Here is a 21,587-nt window from a genome sequence, read left to right as displayed (position 1 = left end):
CTGTTTTGGGTTTGTTTTTGTTTAGATAGCCCAGAGTGTCTTGTTAGGAATTGCTCACCTGTGCTCTCATAGCACTGAGTTGGCTCCCAGTTTCCCAGGCTATCACACTGAGGGATGTAAGGGAAAAATCCCAGCTGTGCTGCTTCCCCAGCAGAACTCTTTGAAGTAAAGTGGCTCTGCCAGTAGAAGTGCAGGACTATAAAAGAGAAGTGAAAGAAAGCTCTAGTACCCATAAAGGATATATAAAATGCACACATTTGCAAAAATCTGAATGTTCCCTGTACTTCAGAAGACAAATTAAGAAATTTTTAAAGTACATAAAGGCCAGTAAGTGCCCAGATTTAATATTTGCAGTGTCATGCATACGAGACAACTGCAATCAGTTCTTGGCGTGGCAGCTTAATGACCCTGATTAATTACATCTGCTGAGTCCCACCTGCTTTTCAGCAAAGATGCATTTGACATCAAGTGCTCTTGCACAGATTCTGGGAATGACTCCATTCAGTTCAGCCCTCCTCCCCCTCCCACCCACCTGACCATGCAGCCAGCTGGAGAGCAGAGTCACTGCCTGACAGCAGCTTCTGGGAGATCGCTGCCCCCGGCCCGTAGGGCCCAGCGGAGCGCAGGAGGTCCCTGTCCGTGAGCTGGATCCCCTTTGCCAGCAGGAAACTCTCTCCAAAGGCAAACTGGGACCTATTTGAGGCCAGGATGAGCTGCTCTGCCTCCTCCATAAATTTCATGGCTTCCTGCTTCACACCTTCACATATACCAGGGCCTGTATAAAAAATTTATACATGAAGAGTATATTAATGACTTTCATCTAAATCCAGTAAATATTTGCATGTGAAAACTAACTGGTCTTTCATTAGCATTGCCTGTTCCCCTCTGAAATCTGAATTGCATAATGAAGCAAGCAAAGGAGTCTTGTCTGTGCTCAGCTGTTTAACAGCAAAAGTCTTAGAGTGCCATAAGTCACACAAACATTCTCCATGTCCTGAGCCAAAGGCTTGGTGTTTTTAAGTCCTTATCAGTTACAAACTGAGTTAATATGTCTCTACAGAACATCCCCTCAGTTGCTGCCATTAAAAATGTAGATAATCAGAAGTCAGAGTCAGAAAAGAAAATGAAGGTCCATCCTTTGGGTCTAGAGTGGCAGGTGGCACTTGGCCTGTCCTCTCCTCACATCTACTGACCCAGAAAGGGCACTTCAATGCGTGGAACCAGCTCCATGAAAGCTGCTCCTCCAAAATAATTCTCTTAATCTTCTTCATCCTTTCATTCCCACTTGCCCATAGAACTGGAATCTCCACCAGTTCATTGTCCTGTCTCTACTTCACAGCTGGAAAAAAAACTGTGTGATGAGAACAATTTCAGTGATGGAATTTATAATACAGGTCACCTGCTGGAGTAACCCCAAAGCAGGACAGCACCTTTGGAGCAGGTGTCTAGACAGAGAACTTACTGAACTTGAGTGCTGGCCTCACTCTCCTCCCAGTGACTTCTAGAGGGTATCTGTTACTCTAGACCACATAATAACAAAGAGTAAAGAAAATCCCTCTTGCTTCATTTTAAGGCATTCTTGAAAGTCATTTACATTACAGTGGAATCCTGATTTTTCCATACAACTATTCACACATTCCTTTTCCACCTGGGTAAGTATCTTCTGCAAAAGCATTGTATGTCCAAGCTCCAAATTATAAAATCTACTCAAACTTGATATGGAACTTGATTTTTCCTTATTCCCAAAACTCAGCCATCACTTATTTACTGGAAAAGAGTCACCCTACTTCTGACATCCAATGATAATGGCAGTGCTGATGATTTTCCTGAAAAGTTACTGTTGGCTACTTTACAGCAATTGAAAGGACTTCTCTCTCTTGTGGCATAACATAAAAGACCAGGAAACACTCCTACTTACATGCTAGAAATTGTTACTTACATGCTGGAACCTGGTTCACTCCTGCCTTTGTTCCTTCCAGCTCTCCTCCTTTGCTGTCAACACACCAACAATCACGAAGTTCAAAGTGCCCTAAAGGAGCACTGAAGTCAGTGTAGGGTCCTGGGTAGTAGCTGAGCTGGTCAGTCAGAAGCTGCCAGAATATATATGGGTCCAGCAAAATGTTCTCAGATGCACTGGTCATGTTTCCTTTCAGCACTTGAGGTGGGAGATCCGTGAAGGAGGAATACATGGAGAATGCAGGGAAGACATTCTGGTGCCCAGCCTCATACAAAGCTTTAACAAAAGCTGAAAAGTCTCCAGAGAATGCCTCTTTATACCCAGCTATTATGTCCAAAAGTTCAGGAACAGGCAAGGGCTTGCCCTCGTTGTTCTCTGCAATCCACCTTTGGTACCACTCGAAGGCTTGCTCAGGGGGGCCACTGCACTGCACCTGCCTCCAGCCACCCTCAGCATCACACTGAGGGAGGTGAAGGCTGGACAGCTGGGGCACAGCTCTTGGATCTGACAACAGCAGCTTCACAGCCCTGAGAAACTCCTGACCAGCTGTGACTTGGCAAGCACTTGGGCCTGGGAAAAGAAAAACATGCACATCTTCTGAATGCACTAAAGATATACAATACCCCTATCCTCTAGTACAATAAACACCACTACTAAAAATTGGTCCCTCAGCCCAATAATAACAACAACATTCCTATTACTAACAGGGATCAGCATTAATAAGGTCCCATGCTGAATCAGGGTAAGATTTCCAAAGGGATGTGAGCCCTCCAAGATGAATACAGATATGTTTTTTTTAAATTTGTGAGTACATTAGGTACTTGTAGTTCTTACTGGGGGGCGAGGTGTCACTAAATGCCTTCCTGAATCTGTTTACATAAATCAGGTATTTTCAGATATACTTGGTAATCAGGTTGTTACTTGTTATTCAGCCAATCACTGCAAAAGCAACCATCTGAATAGTGAAATAATTGTATTTCCCCTTGGACTGAAACCGAATCTTAATACTGTGCATCCTCTCTTCCCATACTTTACTGAACATTGCTGCTGAATATAAAAATAACATCCCTCAAAATACTGGAGTGAGTTTGGCTTGGAAGCCTTTTCTGCCATCTCCAGAGCCAAATTTCACTTTGCCACCAAGCAGCTCAGCAAACCCAGAAAACCATGGGAGCTCATCTTCTTTTTAACACCAGAGAATTCTAAACCTTTTTATTTTGGATTTCACTACAGATGGGTTGTTAGACATAAATCCCTTCTCAATCAGATCATTACAACTAACCCCCAACTCCTTCTGCAAACTGCTATTCAAAGGACCTCCCCCACTATGCACCACTCTCAACTGCAGGACACTGCTATTTCTCATAAAACGAGAAGCAGGCTCTCCTCTTGGTCTATTCTCCCTGATGATGTGCTGTTGTCAGTTCACAGAAACTTGAAAGACAAATATTCACTGCCTTTGTGCTTCCTTCTTTCTTCATATTCCATTTTAAAAAAGGGCAAGTAGAGGCAGTTCATAGTCTATCAACATGATGTCAGAAGTCATTTGCAGCTTACCTTTTTGGCCTGACTTTGTGACTTATGAAAAACCTACCAGCCATTAAATCCCCCTCCTATGTCTGGAGTCCTGTGATATCTTATCAATTTGAGGATATATTCTTGAACTAAAAAGACTACATCAAGTTCATAGTTCAATGCACTGAAAATTTTAAATTCTTATAAAAAGATGAACTGGTGACCATGCCCAGGGGCCTTAGACTGGAAGTAAAAGGGCTTTTTCACTAGGCGGGGTCACATTCAGTTCCACAGATCTCCAGGTCTCCTGGGCATCATGGATGTTACACATGCCAGCTGCACACAGAGACAGAGACTTGCCAATGACACTTTCAGTAACCAGGCAGGACCTCAGGCTCCTCTGCTTTGAGTGTGCCCACCCTACACCCTGACCACCTATAGGACTTGGGATATCAAGGCAGACACACACTGTAAAGCTGGCTTATTTTCCTCTTAGGAGACATTTGCATATATCATACATTTATTTCCAGATGTAATCAGATACAAAGAAAGAACCATAGAATTCCAATAAAAAATAAAGCATCTTTAAATTCCCAGTCCCTAAGACTTACATTGCATTGGATTTCCAGCCTTCCCCCTGATTCCTGGAATAGTCTTGCCATTCAAATCAACACAGAAGCAATTTGTTCCATAACACTGGAGTGGCAGAAAGTCTCCATCCTCAGTACAAGAGGGAATAAAGAGATCTGATCCTGCAGGCAGGCTTTGCTTCAGGTTTTTCAGGTTTCTCCTTTGCTTTTCACACTCAGTGGGGCACCTTGGGCGTCTGCCTCGATGTCTTGAGCCTGGAATCTCCTCACCCAAAGTGTCCAAACACCAGCACTCTCCTGCATAGCACTGAACCTCCTCATACCTCCCCTCCTTGGTGCATGTTGGAACAAACAGGTCCTTTGGCTCCTCACCACAGTCTCTAGATCCCAGTGCCAGTTTCACTACTTCACCTAAATCTTCAGCAACACTTTCAGGGACAGAAATCACTTGCTGAAGAAAAGTAAAGAACTCTGGTAGTTCCAGGACAGAAGAAAGGAATTTCATCCGATTCTGATTGTCCTGCAGAGTTACTGTGAGGCCAAAGCTGCTCACAAGAGGCTTACTCAAAATGGAGCTCCCCTCTGATACCTTCCGTGAAAATGCCTCAGCTGACTCCAGAGGGCTTTGGCCATTACCCATCTCTGACAGATCCTCCTGTGGGAAAAACTGGCCAATGCTGTACTTCCCACTAGTGCCAAGGACCCCTGTGAAGTTAAACCGGATCAAGTTCTTCAAGAACCTTCCTCCAAAGAGGTTTTCTTGGAAACGCTTTGGGTTGGCAGTAAATTGCAGTGCCTCTCGAGCCAGTTCCCTGGATGGGAACATCCCTGGGATGGCTTCACTAAGGGTGGATTCTAGATCAAGAGTCTGGCTGGCAAAGGGGCTTTGTGCAAGTGGAGATGACAATCCAGAGTCCAGAAACAGCTCCTTGAAAGAGGGAGGGCAGGGCCTTGAAAAGCCATCAGTTTTGCCTGACTGTTTATCTGGTGTGGAAAACAAATTGGACTGACTGAAGTAGCCAGCAGGGCCATAGAGGAGCCTTGATAAGGCACGTCGCCGCTTGGAGATGCACGATTGCTCCTCACCTAGAGAGAGTTTTAAAAAAGGAAAAAAGTACATTTTGGCACCTCCAGAACCTGTAATTCTATTGCTCACTTTCAAGTAGCTGGGCCAAAAACAACATTAAAGTATAGATTATCCTGCTTCTCAACTATGCATCATATACATTGTTAAGGAATTTGAAATGTTAGTGCCTATGGTCTACAAATAAAATTCTCCAGTTAAGACCCAAAATGAAAGGAACCATTCCTTCCCCACTGCTGAGTTCTCTGCTCTGTGTTCTTTTACTGGTTTTGTTGCTTCCCAATGGAAATTCTCATCCCTGTTCCCATGGCTGAAAGAATGAAAAATGTCTTTTCCAAATATTTTATCTCTCTAGTAGGATCCCTGCTGCTAATAAAAACCTCCAACGATCCAGGTGAAATGTGGGAACCTAAAAAGGAGAAATAGATTGTGGAAGAACACAAAGTTATTTTAAGCAATATCCACCAATGAGGAATTTATGGAAGTTTCCTTACTAGATCTTCAGTTTCATAGTGAAGTGTTTATCGCAAGAGGTTTGAAAATGAATTTTTAAAATTAGCAGTAATAGAGTGATAAGGACCAGATGGCATTAATGAATGAGCTCTAAGGGGAAAAATGACAGAATTTAAAAAAAAAATAGCCAAATGTCAGAATAGTGAGGGTACCAACAGTGGCCCTGGGCACCCATATCCTGGGCTAAGCTGTGTCACAGGTGTAGCTGCATCCAGCCCCATCTGTGCACTGATACATAGGGAGCAACAGCTACAAGTTAGGATGCAACACATCAGTGAAAAAAGACAAAGCTTAGGCCTCGAAAGACAGTAAATAAGGAAAGACTTGGTAAATATAAAGACACCAAGAATCAGACAGACAGCATGGTTATGGCACTGACTGCATCTCTGGAACACACACAGCAGCTTAACTCAGTTACCTGCCCTTGGAAAGCAGAATTATAGAGAAGGGAGGCAAAAGTAGCAGAACCATAGAGAAGGGGAGACAAAAATATTTTGAGGACAGAACAGCTTTTCCAGTATGAGAGAACATAAAGCCTGGACAAAAATATGAAAAAGGTCTTAGAAAACAGGATTCACCACATCAATTCACAATAGACAATTATTATTCAGTATTTCTCACAGTACAGAGAAGTCCAGATGTAGAGCACATAATTATGATCATGAAATTTGTTGCCAGAGAGTGCTAGGAAGGATAAAAGGTTAGAGGGCAATTAGACAAATCCCTGGAAGATAACTCCATAGGGGAGGGCTGAACACAATGATCTGGACTCAGCCTCCAATTTGGGGTGTCTCCCACCTGCAGGAGGATATTTGGAAGTTATGTGCATTTTCTATGTTTCTAAGCCTTTCTTACTCAGTACCACTGCTGTCCCTGTAGGGGACAAGATGGATAAGCAGCTTTAGTCTGCTCCAGCACCAGCTCCCCTGGGCTCCCCACTCCACCTCCATTTATTCCACAACCAAGCAATATGATAAAGCAGTCACAAATCCTGTTAACAATAAGGATAAAAGCTGGAAACCTAGGAAGCTGCTAAAAAGCTAAGCAAGTAATCTGATGTTCTGTGATTGATGCCTTTCTCACTCCTGCTTTTGCACCCTTGTCACACTCTGCAGTTCCTGACAGGAGCTCAGGGCCCCTTCCCAGAAGTTCCTTTGTAAAAGAACTTTCTGTAGGATGGGCCCCTTCTGTTTTCAGTGCTGGCTCTTGGTGGTTGGAGGGATGAAGAACATTCCTCAGAGGGCCAATAAGTTAGTGTAAGCCACAATTCCACAAGAACAGTAATATGAAACAAATGTAGGATCATGGGTCATAAACACTCTCCCCTCCTACCCACTGTTGAATCAAATCAAAACAGAGGAAGAAAGAATAAACACCAAAGGCACTGCTGGATTGAATCTACTGCAGAAGGTCTGAAAAGAAGCATGTCCCCATCAGGATTGCCAGGTTCTCTGCCTCCTCCAGTGTTAACACTGCTGAGTGTGAGAGCCAAAGACATTAAGCAATCACAGAATCATTAAGTTTTGAAGAGACCTGTAAGGTTATTGAGCCCAATCACTAACCCAGCACTGCCAGGCCCGCCACTAAACTGTGTCCCTAAGTACCACATCTCCATGGGTTTTGAACACTAAATAAAACAGAGGAGAACTGGAGACACACACATGGCACGTAGCTGTCTGAAGACTCCAGCCATAACTTCATGAAATACCTTCTCAGGAGTTAATCTGTGAAACCTCTGCAGAAATTTTTCCCTGCTTAAATTTCCTGAGTCTGCCAAAAAAAGCTGCAAGCAGCCTGAAGTCATTGCCCCCTGTCTTCACCCCACCCCAAAAAAAAAATTATCAGGAGGGCTCAACAAAGCATACTCAAAGAGAAAACAACCAGCTCCAACATATGGCAAGGCCTCTCAGAGGTTCCCTTGTAATATTCTTGGTGATCAGCCTTAAAGGCACGCTGAAGTTTTCATTTCACAGCAAGCCTGTGTGTGCCCAGAGCGCTCTGAGCACTTGGAGCTGTGACACCTAGGGCAGATTCCTCCTTTGTCAGCTGCATGGGAAGCTGTGTGTGTCTCACAGACACAGCAACTGCCTTCCCCCAAGGCAGCCCCCACACTAAGACCCTGTACCCCAGCCCTCCAGAACAATCCTGAATATTTAGGTAATGCACTTCAGAGCAAAGGTTTTTAACTTTCCTCCTCCCCTCCAGCCCCTGGACATTTCTGCTGTCATTTCCATTTGGGGCACTGATTTGATGGTGTGTTCTCTGTGGAATCTCTCAAAGCCCTAACCTATACACCTTTCCTGAATTGTTTGTTGGGTGGTTTTTTACAGGACTTGGCAGTTTTCATGGCAAAACATACAGTGACAGAGTTGGAAAAAAAAAACAAAAAACAACCAGTCAGAATGGGAGATGAAATTCCACAGCATTTCATCAAAGGAAGGAGGTAAAACACAAAATCATCATCACTTGCTTCCTTATATTACCCTAGTTATTCTCATTTAACACCTCAGTTCCTGGAGTCCAGTGAAAATGCCTCAGCTGACTCCAGAGGGCCTTGGCCATTACCCATCTCTGACAGATCCTCCTGTGGGAAAAACTGGCCAATGCTGTACTTCCCACTAGTGCCAAGGACCCCTGTGAAGTTAAACCGGATCAAGTTCTTCAAGAACCTTCCTCCAAAGAGGTTTTCTTGGAAACGCTTTGGGTTGGCAGCAAATTGCAGTGCCACTCGAGCCAGTTCCCTGGACGGGAACATCCCTGGGACGGCTTCACTAAGGGTGGATTCTAGATCAGGAGTCTGGCAGGCAAAGGGGCTTTGTGCAAGTGGGGATGATATCCAGATATCAGAGCCGCAAAGAAAAGCCTTGCTGCATGCAAAACTAAAAAATCACAAGAGAAAATAAAAGCAGTAGGATATTTAATAATTTCTTAGAATGTGACTCTTAACCCTGGGGAGGTTTCAGGACCTTTGACCACCAGAGCACGTCAGAGCCGAGAAAGGAGCCGGTCTGCTCTGTTCCCATCTAAAGACACGGAGAGATTTTCCCGTGGCCAGTCTCATACGTACCACAGGCCGGGGGCTGGCCTCGCCTCCGAGTGCCCGGCAGCTCCCGGCCGCGGCTGTCGGCGCACCAGCACGGGCCCTGCGGGTGGCACTGCCGGGCCGCGTAGGCCCCGCCGGCCGCGCACGACGGCACCAGGGGCTCCTGGAAACGCAGCGCGGCCGAGCGCTCCGCCTCGCACCGCGAGGGGCCTGCGGGAAAACAGCCAGCGTTAAGCACGGAAAGCTCGGAGTTTCAGAGCCACCTCTGTTTGATCCAGTGTTTGCCTGTTTGGGTGTTGGAACCCAGGAAATTCCTCTGGCTGCCCTGGAGGACTCGAGACCCTGACAGGGGGCTCGGAGACCTTGGCACAGAGCCCAAGACCCCTGTGCCTTTGATCTTAACCCATGGAAAAATAATTTTCAACCTTTATATGAAGAATTACAAGTCAAGAAAGTTTAAGTAGAATAATGGTTAGTTTGTCACAGGGTGAAAAATAGATTTTTGGGGTTTTTAGAATGGGGGCTCGGGGTCTCAAGATGGAGGAATTTGGGCATGCCTTGTCCTTTTTCTTTCTTCTTCCCAGCCTCCATCTTCTGGGTGATGTTGGCATTTTTAGATTGGTTTAGGCTAGAAACTCACTGTCTAACAGAGGTGATAGGTATTGGGAAGTTATGGTAAATAATGTACATGTAGTTTTTAGTATAAAAGATAACGCCACCTCCAAGGCTGTCAGAGTGCCTCTGTCTGACCTGCTGAGCAGACCTTGGCAGGCCAGGAGAAAGAATTCCATAGCTAAGAAACAATAAACAACCTTGAGACCAAGAACTGAAGAGTTCTGACTCCTTCAACTGCCAGGCTGGGAAAAGAGACTTTCTAATGTATCTCAGAGTCACTCTGACCAGCAGAGATTCCAAGATTTGGGAGAAAAAAAAATGAGGAAAAAGAATTTAGCTTCCTGATTGCTTCCAGTGATGCATCAAGTACTAGCTCAAAATGAGAATTCTCCATCCTCTTTTCCCATGAAGAATTTGCCCCACAGTTTTCTACTGTAGGTATTAATTTCTATGGAGGGGCTTGACAGCTGGCTTGCAAGCCAAGCTGAGTTAATAGAAGAAATAACAATTGATGATTTTTGAATGTATCCATAGCAAGGAAGAAGACAAGGCTGTCAGCATGGAAAAGATACATGAAAATTTTAGATTAGAAAAGATACATGAAAATATTTGTAAGCTAGGCTACATGCCTAAGTAGATGTGTATATGGGCCTTATTAAATTTCTGTACAACTTTTGCCAATTATACTGACTCTAATTGCTTTGCACCAATGTATATAGTAAGCTATTGTGATGTAGTTAGTGACTTAAGATCACACTTTGTTAAAAGTATATAAGCTGGAGAACACGCAGAATAAAAAAAAATTATCTTCTTAGACCCTGATCACGTGTGCATGTCATGTCCAATCTAATGGTGACAGTTTCTGAAAACTAACAGAAGATAAAATCTCAACACATTTTTCAGCCATGGCTGCAAGTAGGTAGAGAAGGAACATTTCTCCCAGGGAACCATGCTGGAGGCTGGGGGAGCTCTAGACCTTGGTGCAAAAGCAAAGTTGGTCAACAGAGACAGATGTACAGCCTGGGGGCCTGATTTGAAGGCAAACATCAATGTTTCTGAAGAGAATGAGGCATTGCTCCTGCAAACAGATCTGCACCTGACTGTAGAAATTTGGGCTGAGAATTTCTCCATTTTTCCCCAGTTTTCCATTTCCCTCTGCAACGATCTGGGCAAAAATTCAGCAAAGATTCAGCAAAAATTCACCCTAATTTTTCTGGGATATGATCTCTCTAATACAAGACTTCACCATCTGAACAGAAATTTTGCTTGTTTATATTAACCTGCAGTCCTACAGCCTAAACACTTTTCACCTTCAAGAAGTTTCCAGCTACATCCAGCTACCTGAGTGAGCCAGCGAGACCACCATGTCAGAGCAACCTGTTCATCCAGGGGACTCTGACAACTTCCCCAGTTTGAGTGGATTCAGGTGACAGTGTGAGAGCTTCCTAAGTCAGCAGAGCATCCCCCTCAGTGGCTGATGAACAAGGTCACATCTCCATCTTGTGGCTGGTACAGCTTCATCTGTGCTGACAGCTGCTGCAGCCCCAGCCACAGCCAGAGCTAAGCCAGAACCACTATGCAGTGCAGAGGGAAGATGCCTTCAAGATTCCCCAGAAGGATCAGCTTGTCCCAAAGCCAGAAAAACTGTGTGACTATATGGCCAAAAAAATGACATCAGTATCTGCTTCATATTTCTGGTGCTGCAACTCCTTAGCAAGAGTCAGAAAGCAATGTCAGAGGAGTTTGGGACTGTGGATGGGAGGATGAAGTATCACGGGAGATTCAAACTATCCCCAGCCAAGGCAGTTTGCTTTGGGCTCTGGAATAGGAGGGAGGAGGTACCTGACCTCCTGTCCTGAAGAGTTCATTGCCTGTAGGTGGAGAAACTCTCTCCCCACGCCTGCCCTGACCAGGGAAGGAATAGGCCCAAGGGCAGATCCAAAAGTTCAGCCTTGCTGGCCAAGGCTCTACAAACTTTGGTGTGGCCTCCTGGGAATGGAGTGTGTTGTAGTCAGTGTAAAATCCTTCCTGTTTCTGAGTGTACCTACATAAATTAGGGAGCATTTTCTCAGGCTTTTAATTTAATAAATCAACAAATCCATCTCTATAATCTCAGGGCCAGAGATAAGGAGTGTTCATGGGATTTCAAACAATGTGACCTGCAGGCATGTGGGAAAGCACTGATCAGAGGACAGGGACAATCTGCTGGTAAAGGATGTACAGTGCAGAGGATAAAAGCCATCTGCAATTCAGGGACCTTGATTCTTGCATTGGAACTGTCATATTAAACGTTTTTAGAGCAGAAAACTCCTAGAACAACTCTCCCCAACAGCAGCTGTCACATAAAAGCTCCAGAACTGCCACCTGATTTGCAGGGCATCTCCTGGGTGCTACTTACACCTGAACTTGCCAGAGGTGGCCAGCTGGACTGCCAGGAATCGCCTCTGCAGGATCCGATGGATGCTGCTCTCCGTGAACGTGCGGGCAGGCTCCGGCCCCGAGAAAACCGTGTCGTAAACTTCATCCAGCAGCAGCTCCAGGCCTGGGAAAGACAGACTTTTAGCACAGGGCCTGCTTTTAAGACAGAAGTCACCCTTACCCCAGAAGAACAAAGCTGGGAGATTCTCAGGAAAAATAAATCCAATTCCCTAAACAAGTCCAGTGTGAAGTTATACTGCATAACCCTAATGCACCACACCCTGCACTGAGTGCTGGGTGCCCAGGCACCACCTTTGTGCCTTGACCTCTACCAAAACAAGCAGGAGAAACATCCCATACCTGGCTATAGGCTATGATTTTGTTAGGTTCCGCCTGCAATACAGAAATTGATGGAATTTTGGAAACAGATGTTACCAAAACCAACTACCAGTCATTTTGGTTGCATACTAAAAACCAGATATTCAGTAGTTTCTCTGAGTGCACAGATTTTTTGAAAACTTCTTTCTTTTCTGGGAATGAAATGTTGAAGTTCTTGTCTGTCTATCATCTGAATTTCCAGCTATTGTGCTTTGCATTTTCTGCCCTTTAAAAAAAAATTGAAAATTAAAACGACAGTACCTAAGGAAGGTCTGAAAATTCTCAACCTCCTCATTCCTCCTTGCTGAAAAAGGAACATTCTTTCTTCTAAAGCATCCCATCAACTATTAACATGCCTAAATCCTGAGGTTATGAGAGAAGAGGATGTCCCTGCCCGTTGTAGACAGGTTGGACTAGATGGTCTTTAAAGGTCTTTTCCAACCCAAACAATTCTAGATTCTACCTAAGCAAGAAGAAAATAATTCATTCTTCAGGCCCTTTATATTCCCCTGGATTTGCTAATAGGACATATCAAATAGGACACAGCTTTCTAGTGTGGGCAGAAAGTGGACATTCAGAAATCCCATTCCACATCCCAAAGAGGACAGGATTAGCTCCCAGGCACCAACTCCACTCGTTGCTGACTGAAGCTCTGCTCAAAAGGGTGGGATTTCATTAGCGAGCTCCAGCCCTTCCCCTGGGCATTACACTGGTCACATTGGTCTTACCCCTTGTAAGAGTGAAATTGAACTTCCAAATGAATCTGAAGACTGACAGTTGTTATTTGTCCTTTCCCTTGGGAATTCAGCACCCCCCAGATCAGAGGATGAGATGCTGGAAGGCACTCACCTGTGTCTGCTAACTCCCTCCCCAGGCTGTCCACACAGTAACAGTACCCAGAGATCTCCGGGAATGCTTCCCTCACCGAGCTGAATTTTTGGAAAGCCCTTGGGAGCCTGGAATAAAAAGCAGCCTGCTGTGAAGGGCCCAGGGAGGCCCATCAACCACAACAAAGAATCAGCTGTTTCCTTCCTGATTTTGTAGGAGAAGGATGTGTGCAGAGCACAAGGCCAGTACAAAAGGCTGTGGTCTCCTTTTGGCAGCCAGGCTCTGACATGATCCAGAGTGCTGTTTCAGCAGGATGGCAACTCTCCTAAATGTCATTTTTCTAAACAAACAGTAGATAATCTCCCTTCAAACCGATTTCTGAGCCCTCTTAAGCATGCAAGCAACTAACTCACTTTCAATTCTATTCTCATCTTCGGAAGTCTGTCAAAGAGTGTAAAATAGACGGGCGTTGGCTTAATGTTACTACAACACCCATTCATTAGCTCCTTCCACAAATCTGCATGAGATGGCAGAATGCCTAAAAAAACAGGTTGCTTCCCCTTCCTTACGTGCCACATACAATTTCTGCACTGAATTAAGTACAAGAGGTGATAAAAACCTCCCTAATATCTTTCATTTTCAAGGCATGGCTCAACAGATTAAGGAGAAAGAGAAAGGGATTTTAATATGAAACAAGACTGACTTTGGCTTCTGGAGATCAAGGAGATGGTTTCCAGTGTAATATTCTAGGAGTGACAACAGCCAGATTCCAGCAAAGCAATTATTTAAGAAAGAAACTTAATAAGGTCCAAGTTGGAAAAAAACCATAATAAATGTGGTCTTAACTGACAGACATCCTAGGGTTTCTCCAAGCAAAAGATAAGTTTCAAGTTCTAGTTTCAAAGTGCCAAGTTCTAAAACAATCATATTATTTTATGGACACACCCCCTTACCCTGAAATACTATAAAGGTGTAGTGTTCCAGCTGCATGTGGCTTATTTGGAAAAAACATAGCCACAAGGAAGTGGGATTTTCTGCTCAACACCTCCAGAGAGTTACACAAATTACGTTTTTACCAAGGACAGACACTCAGCAATAAGAATATTGATGGATTAGGCACTGATTAACTAGGGAAAAGCAGTTCACAGCCTCCCTTTGAAACTGTGACCACTGACCCCCTCCACTTTGGATTGTCAAAACCTGCTCCACTGCTGACACTAGCATGCTGAGAGAGATCAAAATGTCACATTTCAGGGCACAGAGGGACTTTTGCCAGCATGAAAACAATACAATTTAAGGTATAAACATATAAATAGCATATTTTTATAGTGTTCAATGTGTACACAGGCATAAACAGCTTGGGGTATTATAAGACCTTTCAGCTGCCCTGGATTATCATGCACTGTCCGCTGCCCAGTCAGGAATATGATCTTTTTTCTGCGCTGCTCATGTCCTTGGAGCTCATCACCTCAGCATCTCAACCTCTGAGTGACACAGGATTCAATGGCAAAATTTGCATCCTGCTTTCTTTCATTTTCAACATTAAAAAGTCACACACTACTTTATATGGGGCAGATGTGTAGTCACATCTTGTCATTCTGCTTATTTTTCTTCCAAGTTGAGAGTAAAGCTAAATAAATTACAAACAGATATAAATTAGGCCCACACAAACAAGAGGGCAAAACTTTTCTCACCTTATGTGGAAAACCCAATTCTTACCACATTTATTATTTTCTCAGACTCTTTAACCACAGCCATCAAGATGAGCAGCATTAACACAGAATTCCTCATTTTTCAGAGCCAGTCCAAACCAACTGTGACTACGTTTAAGTTATGAATAAATTTCTAGTGCTTCTATGTATTTCAACAATAATGCTCACACTCAAAAATACAGGGAAATAAATAAATGTGAAGTTTTTTGCCTTCAAAATATGAGTCTCTGCTATTGGCTTCCAGCAAAAACAACTCATTATTGATTATAGCAAGAAAGTAAAAAAAAAATCTTCCTTGGCTTTTGATTTTTTGGTAATTCCCATCAATCTGCTGCAGGGTGTTCTGTATGGCTGCCTATCCAGGCAGGACCTGGACAAAGTTCATGCAGAAAAAGTAACAGCTGCCAAGCCTTCCAGGTGAGGCAGGATATTTGGGCTCACCTTTCTTTTTGAAAGTCTTTTGTTTGGGAAAAGTCTCAGCTCTAAACTTCTGAGTTTCCACATTTGTTTGTTTTGGAAAGGTAGTTTAACATACTGTCTTTTTCTGGAATATTTATGAAGGTCTAGGGAAACTGTTTGGAAAGAGAGGTACAATGATATGTCTACATTTTTAAAATCAGTCTATGGAACCAAAGAAAGTTTCTCCACTGGTTCCTAATGAACATAAAATATGGGTTAAAACCCCTGTTAGGCTACAGCCCTTTGCTGTGTAACTCATCCCTTCAACTCCACATTCTGCTCTGGTTTGGGGAAGGAATAATGACATTTCAGGCAGGAGTAGTGTGAAAATAAATATATTAATGACCTGAAATACCCAGATATGATGTCAATAGGTTAAGCCAATGTCATAATTAGAAGGTAGACAGCTGGGACTGAAATGATCCTGCTGTGATTAATTACATTACACGGACAGAAAATAAATCCAATCTCACAGGTCTTTGCAAGCAAATCTCCCATTACGAGGAAAAAAATGTCAATTTAAAGCATTGATTTCTCCACTGTAGTTGCTTTTTAGCATTTCAACACCAACAAACAAAAGATCCAGATTATTTTGCTCTCACCAAAATAACCTCTCTTGAAGCTCTGACAAATTTGCACTGTGCATTCAGACCTGTCTTTCAGTTTTACTTAAATTAAAAAAAAGAAACCCCTCCACACAGCAAAACTGACATTTACATTAAAACACCTTTGCTGTTACAGAGCCAAGTCACAATGAGGTGTTATGTTTAGTGCTCTGCCTTCCACCAGGGAAACTGGTGCTGACTGAAGAGCCAAGTCAGTGGCACTTCATGAGACACTGAAAGTTTTCTCTGGAGAGTCTGAGCATCTGCACCAAAACAAACTCTTCCCCCATCAGCTCCCCTTGCCCATCCCTGTGACTCCATCACAGTGCAAATTCCCAGCACCTCTACAGGACAATTGCTTCCTGCCCCCACAGACAAGGATTTGATCCAGTGTTCTGAAGCATTCCCCAACCCTCTGCAACCACCTAAAGCCAGCTGTGCATCAGCACAGCTGTTCATCATTTATTGTTTCACCCATGTGAGCAGCCCTGGCACTGCCTAATATATTTAGGCAGGTAAGAGGTTCTCATCATCAGATGGAACCTCATCTTTGCACGTTATCACTTGTCCATCTGCTCTCATCTCCCATGTGGAATTGTCTTTCCTACCTCATATATACATCCAAATTCCTCTGCTCCTTCTACATTTATCTCACTTCCTGTTGTCTGTCTCAAAAGTAGCCCTGGCTACCTTTCCAATTACAGATCACAATGTGGTATCCAGTGCTGTGTGAGGACATACCAATTAGACTGCAGGGATGGAATATATATACTTTTTTTTAAATCAGCAGATTTAATTCAAAAGAAAAAGGTTTTTTCACTTGGTCCATTCTTTAACAGAAATATCATAATGTGCAGTTACAGAATAAGGGCTCCATGTAGCACAAATCACAAAAAAGCAGTCAGAGGGTGCCTTGAAGGGGTATGCAGGATTACATTCTTGATTCAGAAACCTGAGCTCTTACCTGTTGTAACTATGAACAAGATCAAAAACACTCATGTCTGTTGTGTTGACAAACTTGCACTGGACAGGCAGAAACTCTCCATCTGCTGAGCACTGTGGTGGGCTCTTCTCCCCAAACCCGTGCAGGATGCGACGGTCTCGGATCTCACAGTTCCCTGGACCTAAAGAATAAGAAAAGAGGTAATGTTGATTTGTTTATTAACTTTCCCCAAACAGCTGAATGGCCCCCTGTTTTTAAAAGGGGGTTACATTGAGCAGGGACACTGAGGTGCATCATCTTGTTTTTATGAAGAGCAGGGAATTGGACTCAATAATCTTATCAGTCCCTATTCACACCAAACCTTTCAAACCCACAAACCCCATCATTTTGTTGAATATCACTTACACCGTGCTGGCTTTCCTCTTTGTCTGGTGCCATAAATCTCCATTCCCTCTGGATCTACACACCAGCACTGCCCCAGCTCCGTGTCACACTGCACCTGGTCGAAAGCCCCTGAATCCAGGCACTGAGGGATGTAGGAGATGCTGCTGCCGTTGATGTATCGGCTCACCAAGATCCTCTGCTTTTGCAGCTGGCAAAAGGACAAGCCTGTGGTACCAGAGAGGGGCACGTTAGAGGAAGGTTCTTGTTGGGCACTGAGGCCTTTATTGAGCCAACATCTGAGTTTTCTCAAAATTACAAGTTTCTAAGTCTGCCATCCGGGTGGCAGACTTAGAAAATTGTAATTCTGAGAAAACTCAGAAGGTTTCTGAGTGGCATTGAGGTGGCAGGTGGCATGAGGTCATTGATGGACTTGAGGTTATGAAAATGGGTATAGAGAAGCCCGCCACAGATGGGGTTGAAGCTCTCCAACTCAAAAAGCTGTTACACTAAATGAATTTTTCATTCACAATTTGTCTTACTGGGACCTTCATAAATACAGACATCCAAGTGTATCAGGTCTCCATGTTAAGCCTTGAAGAAATTCCAGAACTTCCAATAGAGAGACCTAGCAAATTACCACAAACTAGAATCCACTGAAGTCTGTGGCTAGCCTTTTCTTGATTTCAGCAGTTCAATTGCAGAATGAAATGGTTCTTTACCCAATCTGAGCAAAGACAGAACCTTTTTACTTACAAGATATGGGATATCCATTCTGTTTGCTGCCAGGAACCTCAACACCATTCTCATCTACACACCAACAGGAAAGACCATTCCTACTGCACTGGACTGTCCTGAAGAAGATCATGAGTAACATTTTATTTTGTGTGTGCAGAATCCTCAGTCAGTACCAGACATAAAAAAACCCAAAACCCATAAAGCAAAGCAAACCACATCAAATACATCAAAATCACAAATAATGGAACTGGCAAGAGCTGCATTTCTGGTGACTCTGATCAGTGGGAACACTTAATTCTAGTAATTCTCTGAACTCTTCAGGAATTGCAGATACATGAATTGAAGTCATTGAAGAAGCAAGCACATTGGACAGAACCCTAATTCTCATTACCTGAGATTCACCAAACACTTTGAGACAGTTTATAAATCAAATCTAGAATGGTCAGAGCTGCTGCCAGAGGCAAAAATAAAGATAATAGCAGAGAAATTAGAATCTGTACTCAGCCTCAGCTTTAACTTGTTAGCTTCTTGCACCTGCAAGCAACATGCTGCTCTCTAAATCACTGCTCCCTGTGTGCTTTTTAGTTCCTTCACTGCCTTTAGAAGGAAGCCTGACTGTGCCATTGACCAGGGTGGATAAGTTCTCAGTCATTTGGGTGAGCTGTGCCAGCTGGAACATGCATTCACCCATGAGCACGTGTAGGATGACAGCAAACTGCACCACATTGCAAACTGCACCAACTATTTGACATGCAAATAATGCTGCCAAGATTGGCCTGTTAATCTTACATACACCTCTTAACTCAGAGATTACTTCCCATAACAGGGAATTCATTTGGGAGAGGTTGGATCTGCAACATGGCTCAGTGAAGTCCCTTCAAGTTTCCTGCACCCCTCATCCTCCAGTCCACTGATGCAGTGGCTCTTCAAGACAGGCTAAAACTTCCATTAGCAACAAAAGGTCACATTATATGGCAGCACATTAATAGCAGGGGTGAATTACCTGAACTGGCCATCCTCTGAGCACTGAGGAACGTAGGCTTCTCCTGCTGAAAAAGCCTCTTCCCTCTGAAGCTCACACGGACGCAAGGGCTGGACGTCGGTCTGATATTCTGAAAACAGCAAGGAGATAAACACCTAAGGGTGGTCTCACCACAAACCCACTCTTACCAGAACCCTGTTAGTGCCAGTGCTGCAGGGGAACAGGTTCAGGGGTCCTCTCTGGCTGTTTTCCCATTGCTCCCTGTGTGCATTTCCATGTGGGACAGCACAGGGAGGTACTGAGCAAACCTGCTGCTCTGCCAGCTGCAGGATGAGCACATGGGGGAGATGATCATGAAACCATTTGCCAGGCCTGTGTTTAGTTAGTCTCAGCTCTGTTCTTTACTGGCCTGGCTATAATTTTCTGGTACTTGGGATTCTTTACTTACTTGTGCCTATGACCAAAAAAGAGCCCTTTGTATAACCACACACACCACTATTAAATTTTCTGATTAATTATCCTTTACTGAAGCTAGGTCACTCACTATTTCCCCAAAAGGAGAGGCATTTCTTCTTAATCTCATAAAAGATTTAAAAACAATCAATTTCTAGCACTAGCATTTGATTAATTTATACTAGGAGCACTCTCAGGTTTCAATGGGCAAATGATCAACTACTGAAGCCACCTAGCAAATTTTTAATGCATTCAAAGCTGCAGTAGCTGCTGTTTTAGATGTAGAATGTAGAATGATGAAATTCAATAAGTTCTTTTTTTACAGAACAGATTAGTTGATCTGACACTTTACTCATCCTTTAAAATCTGATTAATGTAATGCTCTTAATACCACAGATTAGTTTATAAAAATACAGCAAACAAACCCACAGCAATTTAGTCCAAATGTTTGCTTAAGCCAGTATTTGATCTGAGCATGATCATACACTGTAGTGCAAATACATCATAAGTATCCTGAATGCTTTTCAGCCTGAAATAACTTGCAATTCATGGAACTTCTGCAGCTGTAGACCATTCCTGTTCTTCTAATGCTTCTCAATCACATCTGTTTCTTGAGTTTTTACTGTGTCCCCTTAAGACCATGTGAAAATTTTCATGTGGTTGCAAAATTTCAGGTGATATCATCTATAGACGATGTCACATAGGCAAAGCTCTCCCTTTTCACCTCAAGCATCACCTGCTCTGGTATGTGTGGAGATCCCTTTGTACAATGATAGTGAGGGTCTACCAAGACATCTGAGTTAAATGACTAATTAATTCAGTGATTCAAATCACTGGTTGTGCAGGGCTGTCAAACTCAGGCCAAAGAACTGGGGGCAGCACTCAGACTGTCCAATATGTTTAGGTTCAAGCCTATATTAGACAAAGGCACCTACAAGTAGAAGATGTGATTGAGGAACTTTACAACCCTGCAGCAGCACCTTTTCTTACCTGTGTTCCTTCTCTAGCCCTTGAGAAAACCGTTTTTTTTCCCCCTAAAATGTAGGTGTACAAACTCAGGTAAGCCTCACCACTTAACGATCCTGATAGTTCAGTATTCAACCAGGAGCCCAGCCTTAGTTTGCACAGCACACAATAAATAGCCTGCTAAATTTTCAGAGTGCAAGATTCAAGACCAGTATATACTTCATCAGGGCAACATACAGAGCAGCACAAAGATCAGTCACTCTTGGACACAGGCAGAGGAAAAGGACAAGTGTACTTACCAAATATATTGGCTGTTGCTATGCTAATTAAGCAACAGAGGGTGCAAAATGGGATGGAGCCCATCTTGCAATGGGGGAGCCCCATCCCCTTCTGGCCTGAGGCAGCTCTGTGCACCCCACAGAGCCTTTGCTGCCCTTTTATAGCGCCCATCGTGGGGATGGGTTCACTTCAGTTCTGCTGGCTGGGCACAGAATTGGGTGAGTGACGCACATGAGGCTTCTGAGCAAACTCAAGAGGCCCCTTGAGCTGGAACTGCCCTCCTGGCTGCCCTCAGGCAGCTCTCATCCCTGCTCCAGGAAGCACAGCTGAGCCAAGGGGCAGCAGGCACAGCAGGTGGCAGGAGGCTCAGTTATTCCAACAAGTAACTTGAGGATGTTGGAGTGACCCTGGGCAGAGCCCTGGCTCTCACCTGCCCCAGGGTGCAGCCAGGCTCGATGCTCCCTAGTGGAATTGCACATTTTTGAACTCCCAGAGCTGAGCCTGCTGAGGGACAGACCTGAGTGAGACCTCTGGGTGCTGCACATCAGGACTGAATATAAGTGATAATGTGGTTTTTTACTAAGTGAAGAACAGGATGGATGCACTCACTGGCTAAAGTGAATTTAGGATCAGAGTCAATTGCATTCTGTTGTTTTCACTCCCACTTGCACCATGAACTTTAACACAGCCAAGTATCTGACAGGCACACCTTGGGCTTCATCCTCCAGTTGTTAAGATCAGTATGACCATGAAGCTTCTTAGGTTAAGCTTTTTGGTACTAATTACATGCAAGATACTCAACATAAAACATATGAGAAATATTATTTCCTTGCTTCCAGAATTTCACTTGTTAATTGACCACCTCTTGTAACTGTGAGTCAGCATTTACTTGCACCAGGAATTATGAGAACCCACCCTCACTTGTAACAAAGGTGGTTGGATAAATAAGCCCCAAGTCATTACTTAAATAATAACAGCACATGTTTGAAGCTGGATTTAACTTGATTTCAAGAAAAAGTGAGAGCAGCACTCCTGTTTGTGATTCATGGGTACTAGACAGCCTTGAAACAACTCTGCTGATACTGTCCCACAGACTAAGATCTCAACAGCAGTGATCCAAGCATCCTT

The 21,587-nt window shown here is 43.8% G+C and overlaps 1 protein-coding gene across 1 annotated transcript in view; it reads right to left on the bottom strand.

Moving 5' to 3' along the window:
* Positions 1-20,543, bottom strand: part of TG (thyroglobulin) — a 146,380-nt gene extending 125,837 nt beyond the window's left edge. The window contains exons 1-12 of the mRNA XM_050971044.1: positions 20,480-20,543; positions 18,783-18,891; positions 17,798-17,895; positions 17,066-17,269; positions 16,682-16,841; positions 12,963-13,069; positions 11,716-11,859; positions 8,727-8,912; positions 4,084-5,148; positions 1,940-2,527; positions 533-775; positions 59-196 (exon numbers count right to left, since the gene is read on the bottom strand). Of these exons, the coding sequence (XP_050827001.1) occupies positions 59-196; positions 533-775; positions 1,940-2,527; positions 4,084-5,148; positions 8,727-8,912; positions 11,716-11,859; positions 12,963-13,069; positions 16,682-16,841; positions 17,066-17,269; positions 17,798-17,895; positions 18,783-18,891; positions 20,480-20,543 (3,106 nt within the window). The remainder of the gene's footprint in view (positions 1-58; positions 197-532; positions 776-1,939; positions 2,528-4,083; positions 5,149-8,726; positions 8,913-11,715; positions 11,860-12,962; positions 13,070-16,681; positions 16,842-17,065; positions 17,270-17,797; positions 17,896-18,782; positions 18,892-20,479) is intronic.
* Positions 20,544-21,587: the final 1,044 nt, after the last annotated feature.

The sequence above is a fragment of the Serinus canaria genome, chromosome 2 (assembly GCF_022539315.1).
Source record: "Serinus canaria isolate serCan28SL12 chromosome 2, serCan2020, whole genome shotgun sequence".
In the NCBI taxonomy this organism is placed as follows: Eukaryota; Metazoa; Chordata; class Aves; order Passeriformes; family Fringillidae; genus Serinus; species Serinus canaria.
This window is presented reverse-complemented; position numbering and strand designations above follow the sequence as displayed.